Source organism: Macrosteles quadrilineatus, unplaced genomic scaffold (assembly GCF_028750875.1).
Source record: "Macrosteles quadrilineatus isolate MER2022 unplaced genomic scaffold, UCM_ALF_1.0 Scaffold_8__2_contigs__length_117827958, whole genome shotgun sequence".
NCBI classification, from domain to species: Eukaryota; Metazoa; Arthropoda; class Insecta; order Hemiptera; family Cicadellidae; genus Macrosteles; species Macrosteles quadrilineatus.
The window spans coordinates 61,803,194-61,827,420 of NW_026542601.1; the positions used below are offsets into that span (position 1 = coordinate 61,803,194).

Genomic DNA, 24,227 nt, shown 5'->3' on the forward strand with positions numbered 1-24,227 from the left:
ACCGGGACATCCAAAAAAAAAGTTTCAAACCAGCGCCAAATTGTTGAATACACTTCCCTCAATATGTAAAAAAAAGTTACACTGATTTGAGTGTCGGGTTTGGGGGGGAGGGGGTGAAAATGGGGTGAAAATAGGACTTTTTTTACTTTTTTGCAAATACCTCAAAAACGGTGAGTTTTTCTTAAAATACAATGAATTACAAAAATAATCTAAATTAAATTTCGAACAAAATGATACCATACAATACCTATCTACAATGAACGGTTCAGGAGATATTGGGGAGTAAATGTGATTTTTTCTTAAAATTCTAAAATATATTGTTTTTAAATGGAGAAAACCCATGGACACTCATAAAAAAAGTATCTAATGAGTGCCAAATTGTTCAATATACCTCCCTTAATATGTGTAAAAAAGTTACACTGATTTGAGTATCGGGTTTGGGGGGGAGGGGGTGAAAATGGGGTGAAAATAGGTCTTTTTTTTACTTTTTTGCAAATACCTCAAAAACGGTGAGTTTTTCTTAAAATACAATGAATTACAAAAATAATCTACATTAAATTTTGAACAAAATGATACCATACAATACCTATCTACAATGAACGGTTCAGGAGATATTGAGGGGTAAATGTGATTTTCTTCTTTTAATTCTAAAAAAGTTTTTTTTTAATTCATAAAAACTATGGATACCCATAAAAATTTCCTAATGAGTGATAAATTATTCAATAGACCTCCCTTAATATGTGTAATAAAGTTACACTGATTTGAGTCTCTGATTTGGTAGGAGGGCTTTTCAAAAAGGGAGGCTCGTAAAGGGTGCTTTTTTATATAATGAATTACAAAAAATAATCTTTATTGAATTTCAAACACAATCATATTTACAATACCTATCAACTATGAACGGTTGTAAAAATTGCAACTAAATTCTAATAAAATAATAAAATACGATAAAAATATTGATTTCCTTCTAAAAAAAAAATGGCCACCATTTTCCAAAATGGCAGCTAACTTTAATATCGGAACCTTCTGTATTTCATGGTCTGTTTAAGATATAAATGTGATTTTAACTCTTTATGTTTTTTGCATTTTCTCTATAAACTTATTCGTATATGAGCTACAGGATGCGGAATGTATACAGCAAGTGTTGGATATAGTATACAAACATTTGATTTAAATAATCTATGGTTTATATTTTGTATTGTCTTTTCCAGCTGCTATGAAAATATGAACTTTTATAATTTTGACACACATGAATTTTTGATTAATTGTTATGTTATTATAACAGTATATAGTTTGGTAGCATTTTACTTAAATTGAGTAACTTTTCTTTGTGAATATTTAAATTATTTTCTGCTCAGTATCGAGTCTATTTTCTCTCCATTTTTGACTTTTAACAGCAAGCCTTTTTTCCATAAGTGTAACACGTTACGTTGTAACTCCTAAGTGAGTAGTTTTTAAGAGAAAATGTCAAAATTAAAAATGTTTTAAAATTGCATTTGAATTATAAAACAATCATAAACCCCAGGGTATTCCATAAGAAATAACAAAGTTGTCAGCCATATTGGAAAACATATTTTTAAAATTGGAAATCATCCCAAAAAACATCTAAAAAGTAAAGGGGAGTGCTCCATAAGAAGTCAACTCTATAACTCATAATAAAAAAGTTGAGATTCAACGCTATTGGTTCACTTTACGTGAGACATCCTACAGGGTGTCCCGTAAGAACAGCCAAACTCCAGAAAAAGGTTCTATGGGTCAAAATATTAAGAAAATCAAGAATAAATTATTTCCCAAAATTACTTCGTTAACCAGATATTTGCCATTTTGTTTTTTTACACATAAACATTATTTTATCTTTGAATTTTTTAACCGATCATTATGTAACTTGGTATGTATGTTGAGGTAAAATAGACTCTCGTTAGAAAAAGAATGATCTTAATCCAATTAAAAATTTCAAAATGGCGGCCATTAAATTTTTTTTTTAATTGAAATTGCAAAAAATTACTAATTTTATGAGAAAATGTGAATAAAAATTTCATTTAGCTTTTAAAATGATGAAAATAATAAAAAAAATAAATGAAATATCACGATATTTAGTTGTAAAATGATGCAAACCTGAATAGCGAAGCCTTGATCTTAATAATTTTACAACTAAAAATCGTAATTATTTAGTTATTTTTATTTAATCTTTTTGAGCTTGGTGTCGTTTGATAGGGAATTTTAAAACCTAAATAAAAGTTTTCATTACGTTTTTCATAAAATTAGCCTTTTTTGCAATTTAAATTTAAAATATTTAACTGGCCACCATTTTAAAATTCTTTATTGGATTAAGATAATTTATGGGTGTCCATGGGTTTTCTCCATTTAAAAAACAATTTTTTTTAGAATTAAAAGAAGAAAATCACATTTACCCCTCAATATCTCCTGAACCGTTCATTGTAGATAGGTATTGTATGGTATCATTTTGTTCGAAATTTAATGTAGATTATTTTTGTAATTCATTGTATTTTAAGAACAACTCGCCGTTTTTGAGGTATTTGCAAAAAAGTTAAAAGAGTCCTATTTTCACCCCATTTTCTTTAAACCCTACTTCCCAAATCCGACACTCAAATCAGTGTAACTTTTTTACACATATTAAGGGGGGTATATTGAACAATTTGGCACTCAATAGAAACTTTTTTTATGGGTGTCCATGGGTTTTCTCCATTTAAAAAACAATTTTTTTTAGAATTTTAAGAAAAAATCACATTTACCCCTCAATATCTCCTGAACCGTTCATTGTAGATAGGTATTGTATGGTACGGTATCATTTTATTCGAAATTTAATGTAGATTATTTTTGTAATTCATTGTATATTAAGAAAAACTCACCGTTTTTTAGGTATTTGCAAAAAAAGTAAAAAAAGTCATATTTCCACCCCATTTTCACCCCCTCCCCCCCAAACCCGACACTCAAATCAGTGTAACTTTTTTTTACATATTGAGGGAAGTGTATTCAACAATTTGGCGCTGGTTTGAAACTTTTTATTTTGATGTCCCGGTTAAGATCTAATTGCACCGTACTATAAACAAACACACGATTCATCGTTTTGAAAGATTTTAATTTGTAGATTTAAGATTTCGGTTGAACTGTGTAAATGTATTCGTGTCCTGTATAATTAATTCAAATTATGTTTTAAATGTTCGTATGAAACCCACTTACACATATTCAAACCTTACGATTTTACGTAGCCAAATAAAAGGTTTCGTTTTGTCTTGATTAGTCATTTGGGCTATGAATTAATGATGGCATCTAACAAAAAGCTCGACGTTAGATAGCAACAAGATCAGGGTTTGGACCGTCCCCGTTCAAAACACACAAACACAAAAACGCAAACAATCCATCCTGCCATAGTAACACTTATCGTAAGATTTCCCTTGAAGACTTTTCATTCCAAACCAAGATTGTGTTTAAAAACGGAACGATTCAGTTTATAACTGCATTATAATAGTCTTTTGACGGTTCAAAACCAAAGAGGCATTAATTTTCAGCCTTATCGAACGTTGTTAGTTAGCCTACACAGTTTCACTAAGCGATTCCGGTGGTTAGGAGCTAAACGACTGATCAAATAGTGTCAACCCAGTTACTCGACGTTTCCCCAGTGTTCTACACTTCTCTTGGATCCAGCTGTTCTTACCAGGAGAACCATCAGCTTATTTGACCAAGCGCGCGGGAACACCTGAGTAAAATGGCGGGAAACTGCCGGAAGTCCCAGGATTAGGAGCTGAATTGATTTGCCTCGCTCAAAGATGACGGTTGGAATACAAAAAGTGATGGAATGAACGGACCGTTCGTTTGTATGGAGAATGAGATCGCCTTTCATAGCTTGAAGTAGAGGGGAAGACGACAAATTGTTATGCATTCTTCTGAGGATGTCGAGATTGTTTTTGGCTCTCAAAACAGATCGGAAATGTCAACGCTTCAATAGGTCCTTGGCTTAGTGAGTAGCTAAAAGGGAAATAGGGCTTAGCGTTGGAGGTGAAAAAATAACAAGTTTTAATGCCACAAAAGATTGCCATTATGATTCGTAGTGTGTAGTGATTCTCGAAGGTTCCTCTTGGGGACGTATGTAGGCGTAGGCCTACTATTTGCGTAATAGTGGTATAGAACCTACTAGAAGGCAATTTGGAAAAAAGTAAACGCCTGCAGTTGTTTATGATGAAATAAAAGTCAAACATATTCCTTGTGATTTCTAGAACATGCAAAGCATTCATAACCATTCCTAAACAATCTCAAGAAATTATGATGATGTTTTGATTCGAATGATTGAGGACCGACAGACAGAAAAGTCGGTGTCCTTCGCCCTTAAGTTTAGTGTTTGCAAACTACAATCTCTTCTGTGGCCCAATCACGTGAATGAGCTACATGAAGGTATGCAGAGGCCTCGTGCTTGATCAAGGTAAACGAAACTATCTTCCCAAATGGATTCTCAAAATTGGTTTCGCAATCAAAGATCCATTTACATAGATTATTCGGTTCAAAACAGCACTTGCTTGAAGGTCGTGTTGTGTTCAAGGGATCTTACGTTGTTTGGGTGTCTAACATTTATTAACATTTAGGGTTGTAATTGTAATAGCGGTTTAAATGAATGAACTATAGGCTTTAAAATGTATGCTTGTTTATTGTTTAATAAAGTCATAGCCGCGTTAAGAATGTTGTTTAAACAATACTGACTAGTGTTTTCCGAGTAACAGTGTTTATAATGAAGTTATGGTACGATACCTACATAGCTTGCCCTTGTGTCAAAATTATCTCGTAGGCCTATTCTATGTGTTTGAATTGGGAATTTGGTAAGGAAAGTGTTGACATAGTTGTCCCCTAGGCTTATTTAGTTTTTGCTCAAATTATAAACGTTTCAGTCATCATTATTTGTGCTTCTTATGCCGCGCACCTCCCAAGTGATCACTAATTACCTTAATCCGATTTCAAGCATAAGAATTTATTTTACTTTGAGCATGTGAATGCATTTGAATCGTCATATATACCGTAATGGTAGTATATAGTGTTATCGTTTCGTTTTCTTCTTGGTGGCATTTATACATAGGTTGAGGTTTTATATCATAATGGAATTATTTGTTGCCGGTGTTCGATTTGTAGCATATTAATATTCGTGATTGGTCTATTGGTAGGCTTTTACGTTCACAGTAAACCGTCCAGTCTTGGTCATTATTTAAAGATCAAGATTCGACATTGTCCAGGGCTAGAATGTGTATAGTTTTGGTTTTATTTGCAGAACTTTATGATTCCTAGTCTTGTATATAGATTTAAGTCTAAGTGCCACTATAAGTATGACGTCACTCACCTCGTCCAGCACCGGTCTGTGAAGATCCCTCAGCAGCCCCGTGCTAGTCACGACGATGGCTAATGTAGTGGTGGCTAGTGAAACCAAACACAGTGCCAAGTACACAGTCACCCCGGTGCTACTGAGGGGCTCGCCGGGGTTATAGTAGCCCCGTAACCCTGCCATGAGCCCCGCTAGCCCTGTAGTCGCCGCAGCCCCACCGCCCCACAGTCCCGCGCCCCACTGTCCCATGGACGCCTTGTGCACCAACGTCAGCACTCCGAGCACCAACATCAACACTCCGCATACCATCTGTAGTCCGCCGTACTGCAGCACTCGCACTGTGTCCGTGTCTCTTCGCGGGGTTTCTTCACTGCTGGACTGTAAAGTTCCTACTTTGGTGGGAGTTGATGACTCCGGAGGACTCTTGGCTACCAGGTCTCCCGCGGGTTTGTCCGGGAGAGGAGGTAACGGCGGGGGAGGCACCGGACTTGTCAGCTGTTTAGGCTTTTTCGTCACTGAACCGCTCTTCTCCATTTTGTCACTTTTCACTTTGCACTTTGGTCACTATTTCACTTACATCGTTTGTTGGCTTGGCTGGTAGATTTGTCTGTAACAGAAATATGAATGACAGTATTATCATGGACAGAGCTGATCTTGGAAGTGTTACGTATCAACTCTGTTATTTATGGTTTACAGTTAGGTAAACTCCTAACTGTACAACTACTATGACGTATTACTTTCACTAAAATATGTACAAGTCGTCCCCAAAATAACTGTATAAATTTTTTAATGAACCAACATTTTGTCATCACCCATTAGTTGTTTCCGCAAAGAATGATGTTTTACCACCCTAACCAAGCTTAACTTCATTACTATCACAATTCAAACCAGAGAGCACAGAATAGAAATATATTCTGTGCTCGCTGAATTCAAACGTTTAAAATATGATCGATTCATAGATAGCTTATAATGTAGTAGTCGTACTGTGATACAAAACTATCTATACAATAAAATTCCTGAATCCCTCTATTAAACAATGAATGCTATAAACGTTTAATAACTACCTAAACCTAATAAATGTTCCTTAAATTAAACGATCCAATGATTTTGAAAGCTTTGTTTGGGTAAACACTGCCCTTGAGCGACGCAAGCCCAAACCAAATCGACGGTATAGAATTAACACTTATTAACACTATTATCACACTTAAACCGCAATAAAAGTGTCAAATTGAGACATTAAGTTGATACCAATTGCCACGTTAGTTATAAGCCACTTAATCCTCAGACTGGCATATCACCAGCTGGGAACGTCGCACCGCGCCGCGCCGTGCTGCGCCGTTCTCACGACCTACTTGCGCAATGAGTGCTCATCTTCGTGCGCCGTGCTCTATGCGCCTCTCCGCCTCTCATGTTTCGCGAATTATTCGAGAGTGCTCTGTGTGTTTTGCACTCTACGCGCCGCTCTCGACATGCTCTGTGCAATATCTGCGAGTATCGTGTTTTTCTGTGCTAATAAGCTGGCCTGATTTGTGGAAAGTTTGTGTATATACCCATGATCCATAGAGTATAGAGTAAACAATAAGTCTGGACGTCTCGTATTATTGCGCGAAATTGTCTGCTGAGGATACAAACAGACTGAAATATCATGCAAGCTCCATGGTTTGAATTCGATTTTTTTACTCGGGTTGAACATATTTTATCTTAAGGGTCAAAGTTTAGAAAACCAGTGAATTTGTTCTCGAACAGTTAAATAGGAAATAGTTTAAACGCTCTTATACATATTTTCCACTGTTAGTGTGTGGACAATAATTTGGTGCTGTCATAAAAGATCCAGGAGGTACTCACGCGTCTATTTGTGTTTACTCGTAATAATAATTCCACAAAACAGCAAATTTCTGTATGCTCACAAGAGTTATTGGACGCGAAAAACGATTCTATTACAGTCAAGAGTTAATCTCCATTTAAATACGGTTTACGTGTGTATTTAGCGAGTGCTCCGTTAAGAAAATCTGTTATAACTTACTTCGTTGAAAAACTAAAAAATCTGTTATACCTTGGTTGGAAAACAGTAAATTAGTTTAGCTGAATTGTTTTACTGGTAAGTTGTTATTAGTCGTATAAGTTGTTGTAATTTGTTATTGTTGGCTAGACATGTGGGTTGTGCATGCCATGTGTTATCTGGATATATAAATAAAAAAATAAAAAACTGAAATAAAATATTGCATAGAAGATTAAGTAATTACTAAGTTTTTAATTCACATATTGAAAAGATTACCTATTCTTTATTTTCACCAGCTAAATCCCTTCGCAAATATAAAGTTTGACCTTTGGAAAAACAATCAATGTATATTTAATTTTTGAAATGACCAGTGGCTTTATCGCTGAGCATTTTCCAGGTATACAACTGTATTTTTCGTGATCACAGTTGGCCTTATCTTGTGTCAACTGAATTGAAATTTCCCTCCAATTCAACCGAAGTCGATTTGAAATGGCTGTAGGTATCTTTATAAGCAACAATAAATGTTAAGTTCGGAAATAATTTTGTACAATACAAGGTCGAAGCAGTTGCTTCATTTCAGAGGCTGGGTAGCAAAATATAGCGAAAGCTTTCTTAACGTTTCCAGGATTTATAATCTAGTCTTGTTTACTTAATACTTTCCCACGAATGTCAACTATTCATCGTAAATAATATTTTCATGCGATGATTAACGTTAAGTTAGTAACTTTAAGAAGTAAATATTTAGATGATAGTTTCTAACTTATAAATAAGCCAGTTGCATAGAAAGCGTGGGTGTAGTCGTGTATATGCCCGACGGGTCTGTAGTTGTAATTTTTACCCGACCTCTCTTACCGCGGGAAAGTACAATTTGTGCTCACAGCCGAGAAAGGCAAATTGCAGAAAAGAACAATAATTCTGCACTGTTTATTACTGTAGAGGTATGGTGGTGTATTGTTAGACCAGAATAAAAGAAACTCGACCAATACTATGTCGATGGGTTGTGCAATGCTACTTTTGCAAACATAGCTAATTGGATAAAGCATGGGCAATGGGAATGTATTGTTTTACTATGCTTTATCTAGATTTCAAATTCAACTTACTACGTATTAATAAAGTAGTAAAATAAAATAAGAACAACAAAAAATAATCCAAATGAGGTATTTTCATGTGTGGCGAATCCTATTAAATGAGTACGAGCACAACGCTAATATAATCTCAACACATTACATTTAATACTACTAATGAACATGAGGCTGTCAACGAAATAATAAATTTCCAGTAGTTATACTGTATACTGAAAAGTTAGTTTCGAGTTAGGTTTGTTGCTTTCAACGTAGGTAGGAGACAACATGTGATCACTTTTAAATACTGAAAAATCTTGGTTAGTTTGGACTATTTTCATTCTTTTACTGAATATATCCAAACTACTTGGTACGAAATAAAACCTATCCATATTGCCTTAGGGCTTCGCCCTGGTGGCTTACTGAGTTTCCACTTCTATATAACATTGGTATTTAACTTTCACATATTTAAACCTAGTAAATGGACTACAGTTATGTTTATTTATATTTTATCAATTTATTGTCTTTCTACAAGTTTTAAATTTTACCATCAATAAGCTAGAGTACCATGCTGTATTTTGAGTTACACTTGAAATGAAAAAAATATTTGTTAAATAATTTGAAAACAATTTTCCAGAATGAGTACAGAGACGAGCACGGAAGAAAAACTCAAGTTGGCGTGCTACTTTGAGGTATCTAAAATCTCCAAGTTCGTCTGCGAGAACAACACGCTGCTGGGTGAACTGGAGATGGACAAAAATGCCAAACAGCTGATTGCGGAACTTGTCTGGAAGAAGCTACAAGTGTACGCGGAGGATTTGGAGGCGTTTGCCAAACACGCCAAGAGATCCAGCATCAACACTGAGGATGTCAAACTGTTGGTGAGAAGAAACCCTTCACTGGTGGAACATGTGACCAAGATGGCTGAAGATCTGGTGTCTTCTAAGGAGACCAAGAAGAAGAAAAAGAAGATTGAGGCAAAGGAAGTGAAGGAGGTTGATCTTGAGTGATGCAATATTCTGCTGAAGACACCAAGACGGTTGAAGATTTGGTGTCTCCTTAGACAAAAAGGAATAAGATGGAGGAGTTGGAATGAGTAAAGAAGTGTTCTGATGAAGAGTATTTGATCGTCAAAACAGTTCAAGATGAAAAAGGCCTGAAAGAGAATATAACATATTTATTTGAATACGTGTTAAGCCAATAAGTGCCTAAAACCTCGCTAGACAAGTTTTGATCTAGGAATGTCTAAGATAGGGTGTGGACAAGTTCTTTAGGTGAATTGAATTTGGGAAGAACCCTGTTTGCATTATTTGTTCAGTACAGAAGTTTCAAGTTATTGATGTTACTTTGTATATAAATGTAAAATAATTGTTATTTTATGATTCGGAAAATATATGTTCAGTCATACAACAATGCATAGGTAACAATGATTTTGAATTGCAGGAAGGACAGATTTGTAACATACACTCTAAAAAGAGTAAAATATATATACATTACGAGATTTATTTACGATGTTCATTAAATTAGTGTCAATTTTGGATACATTACTGTAATTGCCGTAGATGGTAGAAACTATTAAACTTATATCACTTATGCTAATGTTTTGCCCTAAAAGGTATTTCAAAATAAAGTGCAATGTCAAAAAACCCGTAGAGTATTGAGGATTAATTAATAGCTGGCAACACTAACTTTTCAACTCATAAATCTGCATAGCAAAGCAGGGAACGTTCATTGTGAAGGTACACATAGTTAATTAATTATATTGATCAAGAAAACATTTGATGTGAAATGTTTGTAAATAGTTGAGTGCAACAGTTGTCTTCAAACACTGACATTCTATAAGTTATTTTATCTAGGTTCATTGTAATAATAATCTTGTTTTAATTAAATATATTTTTGTTCAGTAATTGCATATAGTTATTTAGAGGTTACCATCGACGTAGATTATCATTTACATTACTTAAATCGTCATAACATTAATTTACGTTTGACGTTGTTTGACAATTCATTGTTTGACGTTTCAAATAAAGTTGATCTAAAGTTGTAGAATTAAGGACTGATTAAAAATATATTTATTATTAGCTAAACAAAAATATGTTAAAAAGTGCAATAAATATAGCTATAAATTCAAGAAAGAATATTAAAGTAAAATTGCTCTACATTCCAAATATTTACGCGATATAACTTACGTGAGAGAATCCTGACAGCACGTGTTTACTCTACGACACACAACACAACACTGACTGAAGAAACTGAGAATAGAAGCGCCAGCGCCCCCCTCTCGATCGGTCCTCTTTACCCCTCCCCACAAAGGGAGAAGATGTGGAAGGAATTTGAGTTGGAGGTGTTTATGTTTATGTGCACTTTGTTTTATGACACGTTGATTTGTTGTGTTGTTAGTCTTTTGTCAACCCATTCGTTAAAGTCTTTTAGGTGCTACAAGAGCTGACGCAACTTATGAGGCGTTCAAAACCCATTTGAGGTTTTTTTATTACAGAGTTTTCCATTGCGATTCGAATTTTAGTGTTTGGTAGGTGTTATTTTTTAGCGAATTTACCATTTAGGGAATAAGCTATTGGTAAGACCTAGACCCGGGACTGATTTACTTTTTCGTTTTGAGGTCCCCAGAGACCAAAAACACCGTCCGTTAGCACGATAACTCGAACAAAAAAGATTCGATTTCGATTAAATTTGGCGCAAACTTGTAAACCTACGTTTATTTTGGTTCGTACGAGTTCGCGAACCAGCATGATCGGACCATGGGAACGAGGTTTTATGGGAGGATTTATGGGGTGAATTTGGGTTTTCTCGGTTTTGACCCTCAAAACCTAAAATTTCCCAAGTTTTCTCTAGACTATTCTGAAGAGCTTAAAAGCAAATAATTTAGTATATTGAAGTGTTTTTATATGTTTATTGGTTACGGAGAAAATTGTAAATTAAAAGCTCCCATGTTATTCTTATGGAGAATAAGTAAACTGTAGTTTGCTTGTTTATGGGTATATTTGGATCAAACTTGGCAAATCTATTTATTTTATACTAAGCTATTAATATTTTACTAAAAAGAACCTTTATTACCCTCCCTGTATGCAGCAAACCTAGGCACTTGTTAAATCTAATGTTATTTGAGTAGTTGAAAATCAAATCAGACAAATGGAATTCGCTTAGTCTACAGGTTTGCTGCGGCGGGGGTATTTTAAATAATCTACATGATCTACCCAAATTAATTATACGCGAAAATACTTCCTATTTTTTCTAATTGTTATACTTTCACGTGGGAAAATCAATAAGCCACTTTAAAATGTAATTTATAATTAAAATATTCTTATGAAAATACCTCGATTCCTGGACCTGTACACTTAATATGTTTTTAATATCATTACGAATCCTCGTTGAGAGGAGTGGTTGGTATCTTATTTTGCGATAAATATTTCACTTGATACTAGCTTGATCATAAACATTTAATCCACTTGTTGTCATCCCTCTCCCTTTCCATCTGGCTCAACATGAAGGTCTGTGTTTCCCTATTTCTGACAGAATTACAAAGTGTATTTTTTTCAATCACACCTTACAGCCATTCATAATGTACAAGTAATTGTTGATTTTATATTAACTAGCAAACATATAATCCATAATGAGGAATAGTACTTTAGTATTCTCCGTCTACTCGCCTTATTTAGCTGATAACCCATATTTGTTCTCTAAACTTTTGTTTTAGTTCTCTGATGCTAATTTCAAGTTCACGATAGCTGGGCAGCTAAGTGGTGACAACAGCCGCCTATCTTATCTTATCTTATCTAACAGGGGCAGGTCGAGACCTTAAAGCACTTCATCCGAAATCGAATTATTGCGCACCCCAGATACTTAATTGCTTTCTTGTTGACCTACAAGTTGAGGCGCCCAATGAATGCCTGTAGCTTCCCAATTAGTTCATCCTCAGGAAGAAATCTACCTCTAGCCATATTTCCAAGAGTTATCGATCTAGCGTCAGAGAGCTCATTACAATCAAAGAGTAAGTGATCAGCTGTCTCTTCTGACCTATCACAGTACCTACAGATCGGTTCACCATCATATAAGCCCATCCGTTGTAGATGTTTCCTGAATCTTCCATGACCAGTTATCAGTTCAACAATTAATTTAATTCTACGTCTGTCTAGTCTCAAGAGGTCACAGGCAACCTTTTTGGAAGGCCTAAACAGAGTAAGCTTGCTGACCCTAAGAAGGGGAACATCGACCCAGCGTTTGCGATGCTTTTCCTTGGCCCATGACGCAATCGCAGAACATACACTGTTTCGTGAGATGCCACAGAAGGGTTGCGGGCCTAACAATGTTGTCGCAGAGGCAGTGTTTGCCAATCTGTCTGCAGCTTCATTTCCCTTAATGCCTGAGTGTCCTGGTACCCAGCAAAGCGTAAGGTCATTTCTCCTACCCAACTCAGACACAGAAGCAAGACAATCCCACACGAGCCTGGAGTTGAATTCGTAAGAGTTTAATGCTTTTAAGGTCGCTTGACTATCAGTAAAGATATTAATTGTTTTGTCTCTGATATCTTTGTTAAGATGTTCTTGAGCACAAACTAGAATGGCAGTGACCTCCGCTTGAAAGACAGTTGGGTACACCCCCATTGGAAGACAAATACCAGTGCCTCCATTCATCCAATGCACACCTGCTCCACTGCCCCCATTTTTGATCTTAGAACCATCAGTATAGCATTCTAAGTCACCTGTGGGTATGGGTCCTTTTCCGCCAGACCAATCCTTCCTATCTGGTATTAGTACTTTGAAAGGCTTTCCAAAGGAGTATTTTTTGGACATGTGATCTGAAGGTAAGTCCAATTCATCATTATGTACCACCTGAACAATTTTAGAGTGCCCTTTATTGTTCCCTGAGGCTATCCATAAGTTTTCGCATCTAAGGCGTTGGGCTGTTTTACTTGCTACCACCTTAATGTAAATGTCAATAGGTAGCATGTCAAGTAGACAGTCAAGTGCCGCTCCAGGACAGCTACTTACTGCCCCAGTTATCATAATAAGAGCAAGCCTCTGAACTCCTGCTAAAGCTTTAACAGCTATAGTTGATTCCATCTTTGGCCACCACACAAGCGAACCATATGTAAGGGCGGGTCGAACAACAGATACATACAGCCAGTGCATAATTTTTGGCTGTAACCCCCATGTGCCACTTACCATCCGCCTGCATGCCATAAGGGACCATTTGCCACGCTCAATGACTTTTTGAAGGTGTGGTCCCCAGTGAAGTGATCTATCCAAAATTACACCAAGATACTTCACCTGATTCTGCAGCTCTATTACAGTACCTTGCAGTCTTAGTGGGCCGATCCCATCCAGTTTCCTCCTTCTTGTGAAGGGTACCATTACAACTTTCCTGGGATTTATAGAGAGCCCAACTTCCTGGCACCAACGGTCCACTACCCTTAAAGCTCTATTCATAAGGTCAGTTATGGTTCCGTGGAACTTTCCAACCACAAGGATTGCAACATCATCAGCATAACCTAAGGCGAAAACCCCACTTTCGTTGAGGGTCCTTATAAGGTCGTCTGCTACCAAATTCCAAAGTAGAGGAGAAAGAACCCCCCCCCTGAGGACATCCTCGAGTAGTTCTTGCCTCGATCGTATCATTGTGGAGTGAGAGCCTAACCTTCCTACTGAGAAGCAAGGATTCAATCCATCTACATATTATACCGTGAAAACCTCTTGCTCTCACCGCATTAAGAATCGCTGGAGTACCAGTATTGTCAAAAGCACCTTGAATATCGAGAAAGGCACCCAGGGCCACTTCACTGCTCTCTAGAGCTTTCTCAATCTTGCTTACAAGTTGGTGCAACGCAGTCTCGCATGATCTTCCTGAGACATACGCATGCTGATTAATATGTAAAGGATGTGTCCTAAGAGCTGTATCCATCATATATCTTGAGACCAACTTTTCTAGGATCTTAAGAAAGAAAGAAGATAGAGAAATGGGTCTGAATGACTTAGGGTCAGTGTAACTATCCCTTCCTGGTTTAGGAATAAATGCGATACGCGAATTACACCACCCTAAGGGAATATGTCCTAAGGCTAAGCTGGCTCTGAAAAGTTTACAGAGTGGGTGTATAATTGTATCAAGACCCTCCTGCAAACAAACAGGTCTTACCTCATCAGGACCCGGCGATTTGAAGGGTCGTAATAAGCCAACAGCCCATCTTACCTTGCTGAAGGTGACTATGCGGCAAGCAGTGCTCCACATAGAATGAGTGGCACGACGGCCCAGGTTAGGCCGCTCTGGACTCACCTCCTCCTGCTGCACTTCAGAAACAATACAACCAGGGAAATGAGTTTTTACCATAACCTTTAGTATTTCGGTAGGTTCAAAAGCCATTACACCATCCGGTCCCTCAACGGCACCCAAAGTAACATGCCTGTCTCTAACAAGTACCTTATGTATTCTAGAAGTATCCTTGATACTCTCTAAATTTCCACAAACATTTTTCCATGAAAGCCTTTTGGCCTTACGTACTGCATGGTTATATTCTGTCAGAGTTGTATGGTATATATCCCAATTATTGGTTATCTTTGCTCGCCTAAATTGGGCCCTTACTCTCTTCCTAAGAGAGGCAAGTTCAGGACCCCACCAACTAGCCCTGTTGCTCTTTCCCTTGCTCAAAGGACAATTATCCTCAAAGGATGTAACTATGCACCTAGTTAGACGATCTGCCGCCTCGTCAAGCGCATCAACTGTGTTTATAGGAGATGTGTTAAGGTTCGAGGCAATTCTGCCCCGAAGATCCGCTCTGAAGGATGCCCAGTCGGTTTTAACTGGGCTCCTGAATAAGCGAACCTCGCCGCAGAAATTCCCCAACCCGAAGACAATGTGCCTATGATCAGACAGGGATGGCTCAAGGGACACTGACCAGTCAATAATCCTGTCAGCCATACCCGCCGAACACAGGGTAAGATCAATTACTGATTGGCCTATCCTGCTTAAAAAAGTTGGTTCTGAGCCTACATTTGCAACAAGTAGGCCGCAGGAAGCTATGTATTCTAGAAGTGACCTACCTCGGTTGTTAGTGTCCCTGCATCCCCAGGCCGTATTATGGGCATTGGAGTCGCAGCCTATCACGAGTTCGGATCCAGACTCGTGTGCGAGGTCGACCAATCTTCTGACCTCGGCCGATGGGAACAGTCCATCGTCGCCCTGTGGCATGTAAACAGAGGCCAGCAGCAGTTTTATGTTGGATTTAGTACATACAGTCTTAATTACTGTTACGTCCCTCGAACAAAGCTCTAGAACTGGATTACATTTTAGCCCCTCTTTAACCCAAATGCAAGTTCTAGGGTGTGGTAACAGCCGCCTAAAGTTTATACTTAAGAAGGTCTCTGCTTAGACTCTGAGACGATGGCAGTAGCTTTTAGAAGAATTAAAACGACCCAGCTGGCATTGATAATTTGGCTTTTAACGAGTGTTTCGACCAAAAAAACTTATCTTAGCCAAAAAATACGAAAAGCATCTCACTCTACAAATACCCATCTATTACTCGTATTCGGGTTTCAATTATGACTATTTACTATGTAGACGTGTGCCTAAGGACGGCTCACTAGTAGCATTATTTCTGATGTATTAATTCGAACATTGGCAAAAATAATTTTATGTTAAAGTATATCAAAAACGGTTAAAAGTTAGTTCAAAATGCGGTAGTTCCAGACACACTAAACCCTTTAGCGAATGAACAGTCATATTCAATGCAAGGACATTCCTAATGTCATTTTGGTTAGAAATCTTCAACCCGTTTGCTAAAATATGATATTCGCAAGAAAACACCTCCAGGACCAAACATCTGCAGGATTATCATACATCCTCCGCTGCAGTTCGTGACGAGCATCCTCCTCATCCTCTCCTTGGCATTTCACTTTCACATCCTCAGTCCTCACTGCCTGGAGGTCAAACATGAAGCTGTGGCAGTTGGTCTCACAACTTATCGGGGCTGAAATGTGTTTTGGCTTCATGCAAATGGAGGGGTTTATAAAACATGGAAAATAAAATTCCAGAATCTCACGTGGGATCTAGAATGAGTAGGCTACCAAATGCTCTTATGAAAGTGGGCAGGAAAAATGATCACGTTAGGATGAAATGAAATGAAAATCCTTCTTTATTTATGTTATTGTTTGAGTATTCTTTATTGAGGACGTTATTTTGAATACTGTACAATTACACTGAACAACATGATATCGTCCACGGCTGATATCCTCCTGTTAAAGACAACTCTTCAAATAATGTATTATTGTTTGATGTAACCTTTATTCATACAGTTTCACAAAAATGAAAATATGTACACTAAGGTTCACGACCAGTAAGATACCATCAGCTTAGCAAGTACTTGAGCTAGTTTAGTTTGGTAAAAGTCAACCATGCAATAAGGACCATAAACATGCAATATATTAGTTTATTAACCATTAGGATAACATTGGTGACAACCTTCGGCTTCTAGCCCTTAAAATATTTTGTCGTAGGCAACCAGTAGGCTATGAATAATAATGTAGGCCGATAATAATAACTAATTGTGTTTGTAAGGAAAACTGAAAGGGAAAATATTCATGACTATGTTGAGTAAAAATTCCCAAAAAATATTTTGTTGTGACCCCCCCACCTATAACCTATATACATATACATAACATATCTGCATGTACAACTAACTATTTAAACAAATGGTGATTTTGTTTTCTTAGAGTACAAGCTAGTGGAAAGCTAGTGGTCTTAGAGATAGGCTGCGAATAGAAATCCCGTAGAGTAATTAGCATACAGCTATCTAATCTAAAAAAATATGAAAGAAAAGTTAAATATCCTGTTGAAGAGGCGCAAGATTTACAACACTAGCTTTTCTACTAGATGGCTAGAGTGAGTAACGTCATCATCTTCAGAGGGTGTTGTTAGAAGCTATATCAGTTAAGATGCCATCTAAATTACTCATTATATGACATCTTCTTTCTAGTTCGTCCAGACGCGATGTGTTTTAAACAGTAGTTTTTCATGTTATGGACATCTAGATACAAGATTAACCGTCACAACAATGTAATCGACCAGGTATTTAATTCCAACTTGTTTGTCAACCTTAGATTTCAGGCTAATCATTTTTTTAGATCAACTAACCAACTGAAACCACTTTTAATTATGTTGTCATTACATTATATATTTATAATATGTACTGAAGGTAAAGTAGTGTTTATGTTCAACGATTTTGTATCCAGTATTTCAAAAATTGAAAATAAATACAGCATATGTGTTCTTAAGTCACAATTAAAATGCTATTCACATTTAAAAAATTAGACCTTCACACATAACACTTGTTCTTAATGTTCGTAGGTAGTGAGCAAAATTGCGATATCACTCAAAACGTCTGATGTTATAATAAAAAAGAAACGGTATACCAAGCTCTATATTGGGTTTTTTTATTAGTAGTACAGTAGTAGTAAATTATTTGTTCATTTTATATTCCTTAATACTTTTAACATTTTATACAGAATAAACTTTTACATCAACCATTAATTAACATCTTGTAATTAATACAATCTGAAAACCCCTTACAAATACGACAGCTTCGTATATCTCCAATAGCTGATATACTGGAAATCTGTGGCCCGTTTCATAACAATACTAATATTATTAGTAAAAAAATACTTGTAAAATTATGAAAATACACAAATATTTTGTAATTTACAACTTGTAACTTGTAAATTAGTATTTTCCTTTTATGAAACAGTTTTAAAAATGACAAGACCAATATTATTAGTTTGTATTTTGTTATGAAACAGGCCCTTGTTGTACATTTAAGTAACTCGAGTGTTCATCGATTCAACCACTGTCTTCCTCAATTCCTTGTTTCCAACTGCAGCTATGGAAGGAAACAATTACGTCTTAACCAGTTAGGCTTTCTCTTAACTAGTTACATCAGCTGATAAGCCAGGTATGACGTCATGTTGTAAGTTGATCAACAATTAATCTTCTTGAGTATTGGTGGTAGATGGATGGATGTCAGATTTCTTAGTTATTAATCAAAGCACGACTATTTTCTTAACATTTACCAAATTAATTTTAATGTAATGTTTAATTTAATACATGAAATCGTTCCAATACCAGGATACTGTGAATAAAGGATTATTTGACCATTATCGTACTGACATGATTAATTTACTAATACTAACCACTAACCAAGTAGTGTTATCAATAACAAAATTATTATTTATGCCAACAATACTAGTAGAGTGTTTGTGTGTTATATCTTTGACTATTAATACAATAGTCAATGGTTATATATAGATACAAAATGAGACGAATCAAGTCTGAACGGAATGGGAAACGCTACACCAGCTGATCGTAGTCGTAATATCTTTCAGTGTTGCCATCTAATTTTCAAGCGTACACGGATTACGTGCATAATAAAAACACGCTGTTTTGTGTTGTTTCGTTGGAATACTGGTGTGCGCCAAAGTAAGGCTTTCTGTACTATAATCTGTGCAAAGAAGCCCACTTTTAACCGACTACAGTACTTGATTCCCGTACGTAGGACGGGCCAACAGCTAGTATTAGTTTAAATGTTTAATTTTATTCAGGCTAATAGAAAAGATTAACTAATAGAACTGAACAATACAGTACTAAACATGAATTATGTACAACTGATAATATATTTTACAGAATATATTTTGCCAAAAATATTTCGACTGGAAATTTGCCTGTGGGGTTTGTACGACGTGCTACTTCGTTCTGTAAAAACCAAGATACCAATTATCCTTGAGCATAGTCGATTTTTTTTTTAGTATTGCTCTAAATTTTATAACAATTCTGAATCTTGTATAACGCGAACTTAGGCTAATACTTATTGTTGCATTGAAAGGGTGCTCCACGGTAGTAATAGTCCAGATGGCAAATTAACCTCAAGATGCAATAGGTTATCCACAATTTTATTGACATTTTTGCAAAAGGGGGCCATCAGTAGATGAATTGTACTAGATATCCTTAACCTGCACGTTAATAGCGGTCATGAGAGAAAAACTCCAAAAGTGTAATGCGTTATCCTCTTAATCGCCGCTAAACGAAATTAAAATCCCATCACGAACGAGAGAAAGTTAAACGACACAAGTCCCTCTCTCGACGCGCACCTGTCATAAGTGTTGTACAGCTGTGCATGCCAAAGCAGCTTAATGGTGCGTTATGTATAATGGTCACGACTATATTTGCATTTGCGCACCTTTCACTCTCAGAAGAAGAAGAAGGAAATCGTCAACTATTGTGGTGACAAGGACTACTCTTATGTTTTGTTATGTCCCAGCATCAAATCTAAGGACGCTGAGTTCTAGCCCGGAACAATTTTCTACATTACTTCCGTCTAGCATATTGGCCGGGTCGCCGGATTTCTACCCCCGGATATTTACCCCCATGAAAAAACGCCTACGTCATTTTGACGTCACGAGGGGCGGGGCTTATACATGGTCGAGAAACAGCCCGCGACTGGAAATCTACCCCCGGACATCTACCCCCAGACATCTACCCCCGGACATCTACCCCCGGAAATCTACCCCCAGTGGTCAGCTCTGCCACGTATCGGCCAATATTCATTGTTGTAATTGATTTTATTAATTGTTTTATGTAAATCAACGTCTCTTCGGTTAATCATTACCCTCTAATATCTAGTATTAAGCATGTGATATGTCATTGCCTTGTTTAACATTATCTATCTTCCTAATAAAATAAGTTGTAACAGCCCTTTTTCACCCGAACTACTTCACTGATTTATGATTGAGGTCTAATTTTAAATCTTAAGATTCAGCTCAACGCAAAATGGTATTTAAAACCATATGTTGATAAAGGGCTTCAAAAGTGTGACCCTTAAGCATTTGATTCATTTCCAGACAGTGATTTAAATGGTTGACAAACTTTCACATACAGTAACAGCTAACAGCGCATGCATGAGCGCGGATCGGAAGTGTTTATCACAAAAGATTGACCAATACGATTTTAATACTATTTAAAGGTTCTTCCAAAAGAAGAGAAACCGGTTAACATTGTAATAATAACTGTTATGACGTACGGTATGGGAAATATTTTATTCATTGAATGATCAACCATATTTTGTAACTAACGCAATAGTCATTATTGCTTTTACACTTATTACTCATCAAAAAAGCTAAAGAGCTAAATGCTCAAAATTTGTATTACTTCAATCTATTTATCGCAGTTATAAAATGAATTAGCATAAGCCTTGAAAGTAACCGTCAGTGTCGACGGGTTTAACCTAATTCTGTTCTGTATACTACCTTAAAATGCCTCATTTTAAAATTTTACTAACAGGAAACCTGCTTATTCACTTCCTATTTGGTATTCTTATGAATGAATCTTTTGAACACTTATTTATGGACATAAGTTGACAAGTTTTGTTTTAAGGCAGGATTTTCCAATAAGACTTTATACATGCTCTGAATATGCGAATGTGCTGCAATGGGGGTATTTAGGCGTATATATATATATTAAAAGATGTTAGGCTATGCTTAAAAAATTGAATGTGGCCATTATTTTGAATTTGAATAATTGTCTTATTTTAGGTATTTAAGAGAACATACTTTAAAATCCTTTCTTAGTACGCATCTAAAATCTTAGAAACTAAATTTTTTTACTACTAGGTGATATGAAAAATTTACCATTATACACCTGACTTTTTATTGATCCTCTTTCTCAATTTAACAGTTTACAACTGAATTGTCTTATTTTAGGTATTTAAGAGAAAATACTTTAAATCCTTTCTTAGTACGCATTTAAATCTTAGAAACTATTTTTTTTACTAGATGATATGAAAAATTTACCATTATACACCTGACTTTTATTGATCCTCTTTCTCAATTTAACAGTTTACAACTGAGTTTTGTTTTACTAAACAATTATTCCTACTAGGCCTACATTGAATAAACCGGAAGGTCACCACAGTTTATTCACTTTATCCTTTAAGAAATGTGTGTAAAAACAATGGTTCAGTACGATGTAACACTTGACCATGTGAAAAGTGCGCAATATAATATTATTTTCATAACTTTTTCATCTCCTGTTTAAAGTTGCAGACGATCATTCATGTTTTCACAACCTGACTTAAAAATTGATCTGATGAGTACTCCTCACATTTCACTTTTAAACTGTTACTGTATAGTGTAAAAGTTGGTCAACCATTGGAAGCACCTTCTAGGAATAAATCAAAGGCTTAGGGGTCAACATTTTGAAGCCATAATCGAAATATCCTTTTAATTACCATTTTGTGCTGCGCTAGATCTTAAGCTTTTAAAAGACACCTCAATCGTAAAAATCAGTGAAGTAGGTCGGGTTGAAAAGGACTGTTACAACTTATTGAATTATAAATATGGATAATGTTAAAACAGACATCGACATATCGCATGTTTACTGCTGGATATAAGAAGGTAAAGCAATTTATAAAATCAATTATACAACACAATGAATATTGGCCGATACGCGGCAGAGCTGACCAATGGGGGTAGATTTCCGGGGGTAGATGTCCGGGGGTAGATGTCTGGGGGTAGATGTCCGGGGGTAGATGTCCGGGGGTAGATTTCCAGTCGCGGGCTGTTTCTCCCCTGTTCTGTATAAGCCCCGCCCCTCGTGACGTCAAAATGACGTAGGCGTTTTTTCATGGGGGTAAATATCCGGGGGTAGAAATCCGCTACCCCCATATTGGCACAGAAAACATATTGGGCACTTATCATTTAGATGACATCCATTGGTGATAAGCAGGATATGAACCCGGGACCGATATCTCGCGCTCTAACAGCTGAGAGAGACTACATCAGTACTGCGTAAATAATAAAGGAATTGAATAAGAGTAAAGGAAAGGAGTTGATTAGCAACTTAAAAATTGGCATAACCTATTTCTATTTTCGTAGGAAACGACGTGGTTTGGATCTAAATACGTGCTTATGATAATTAATTGTATTTTTATTTTGTATTTTTTTTTATTTTGAAGGCATGAGTCTCTCAACCGTATAGTACAAAATGTTAATAAATAATGTAAATGTATACGTAAATATTTCTTTGCCTCTTCTATAGACGGAACAGACGTCTAAGGATTGAGTCCCAACCAAAAATCTTATCTGGGTACGCTACTGGCCAGCATTAAGGCAGACGAATGAAAGCGGAGAGATGGAAATTTCGTATTTCTGCGACAAAAACACGCAACGGCAATTAAATTAACAGAGGAGACAGTCGGGATGCTTTTATTATGCGGAGATTCGTCACGAAGACGACCGGAGAAAATCGAAGGCTGCTAGCGGAAAAGCGGGAATCCGTGAAAAATGGCGGGAATTCCGAGAATCCCGCGGGAGACAGTGGTAGCATTCCTTCTCAAGTTCAAATCTACTGTAAATAGTTTTAAATTAAATTAATAATTGTAAAATAAACTGAAAGGGTATTCGTGAGAAAGATTACAATCGTTCAATGATTTGTCACTGATTAAATACAGCCATCGTGTTTTTATGATCTAAATTATTTAATAATTGCTTTAGTGATCACTTACTGTATCCTACGCATGCACATTGTACAGCAGAGGGCAAATTAGGATAGCTATGGCGGCGAAAATTCGTTATTAGATTTAGCTTTAAGTTCAGTAACATATTTATGTTTCCGTAGCTGAATAATTTAGTGTTTACCATAAATGTCTTTATCATACTGCATTGCCGACAGCAACCTCTTACGTAAACGTAGACCACTAAACACCATCATTGAAATGCCCAATCTGCCCAGCAATCCAGCTTCTATAGCCTCTTTATCATTCCTGTGGTGAGTGTGATTTGTGTTGTGCAACCTATTGAGGTGACATATGACATTTGAGCACCAATGGCAGTTGCTGAACCACCGACACCATTCCAATGGGCTATTATCACTATTAGCTGTATCCTTGAGGAACATTTCTTCCCGAACAAGTGGGTAGTTTGCTTGCAATACGTGTTTGTATCCTATCCTTTATAGACAGGCGCTGTACTCTCTATTTTGGAACGGTATAGTTGGCTATACAGTATAATCAAGCATGCTCCTAGTGTTTGTAAACTGACAGTAGTGACAGTATCCATTCTTCCAGTATTTCCGAAAACTTGGTTCGGATTTTATTACTTTGTCTGTGTTAAACTGTCTCTTTATAGAAGGGATAGTGAGATAAATGCTACATTTAGTAATCAATTCGCCAGGTCCTTGATTCAAACATTGAATATTCAAAATCAGCCACTTACATAAAAACTAAGGCACAATAAAGTTGATAAATTGTGCAGCGTTTTTTTTTAACATGGAAATAATGAAGATGTACTAAAAAATCTTCTTGGACCAGAATTATGAAGAAAAGCATCTCCCATCTTTCTATTGATACAAAAGAAGCCGTCCCATTTTAATCTTGTAAATCGGGAATTTGTATAAGAACTATGTAAATTGATAAGCACTTTCCTTGGGTCTAATTGCTGCGACATGGCTTAACCTTATGGAAAATTAAGACCATCACAAATCATAACCTTTCGAAGGTTCCTCTAATTAATACATCGATGGACGATGGTCCATCTACTTTGGTAGATACTTTGGAGCGATGACCACCATAACGTTTACATAATGTTCGATGAAGAAATTAGCGTTTATTCTTGATGTGCGAAAATCGTTTAGTCCTATACATTTAATTGAAACAGTTAGATTGCGAGAAAAGTGGGGAAGGAGAGTGGCGTGGCCCACGATACAAATACATACCATAATGTAACGCATACTCCACAGACTACTTCTTAGGAAAAGTAGCTCTGCTACTCACAAGTTACAGAATAAGTAGCAGTAG

The 24,227-nt window shown here is 36.5% G+C and overlaps 2 protein-coding genes across 2 annotated transcripts in view; one reads left to right on the top strand and one right to left on the bottom strand.

The window, feature by feature from the left end:
- The window catches only part of LOC128999209 (centromere protein S-like), a 42,917-nt gene extending 32,644 nt beyond the window's left edge, over nucleotides 1-10,273 (top strand). Inside the window, exon 3 of the mRNA XM_054425600.1 lies at nucleotides 9,018-10,273. Coding sequence (XP_054281575.1) covers nucleotides 9,019-9,390 — 372 coding nt within the window. The 5' untranslated portion in view covers nucleotide 9,018 and the 3' untranslated portion in view covers nucleotides 9,391-10,273. The remainder of the gene's footprint in view (nucleotides 1-9,017) is intronic.
- LOC128999205 (uncharacterized) overlaps nucleotides 1-10,621 on the bottom strand; it is a 33,709-nt gene extending 23,088 nt beyond the window's left edge. The window contains exons 1-2 of the mRNA XM_054425594.1: nucleotides 10,570-10,621; nucleotides 5,339-5,927 (exon numbers count right to left, since the gene is read on the bottom strand). Of these exons, the coding sequence (XP_054281569.1) occupies nucleotides 5,339-5,854 (516 nt within the window). The 5' untranslated portion in view covers nucleotides 5,855-5,927; nucleotides 10,570-10,621. The remainder of the gene's footprint in view (nucleotides 1-5,338; nucleotides 5,928-10,569) is intronic.
- Between the last annotated feature and the right edge of the window lie 13,606 nt (nucleotides 10,622-24,227).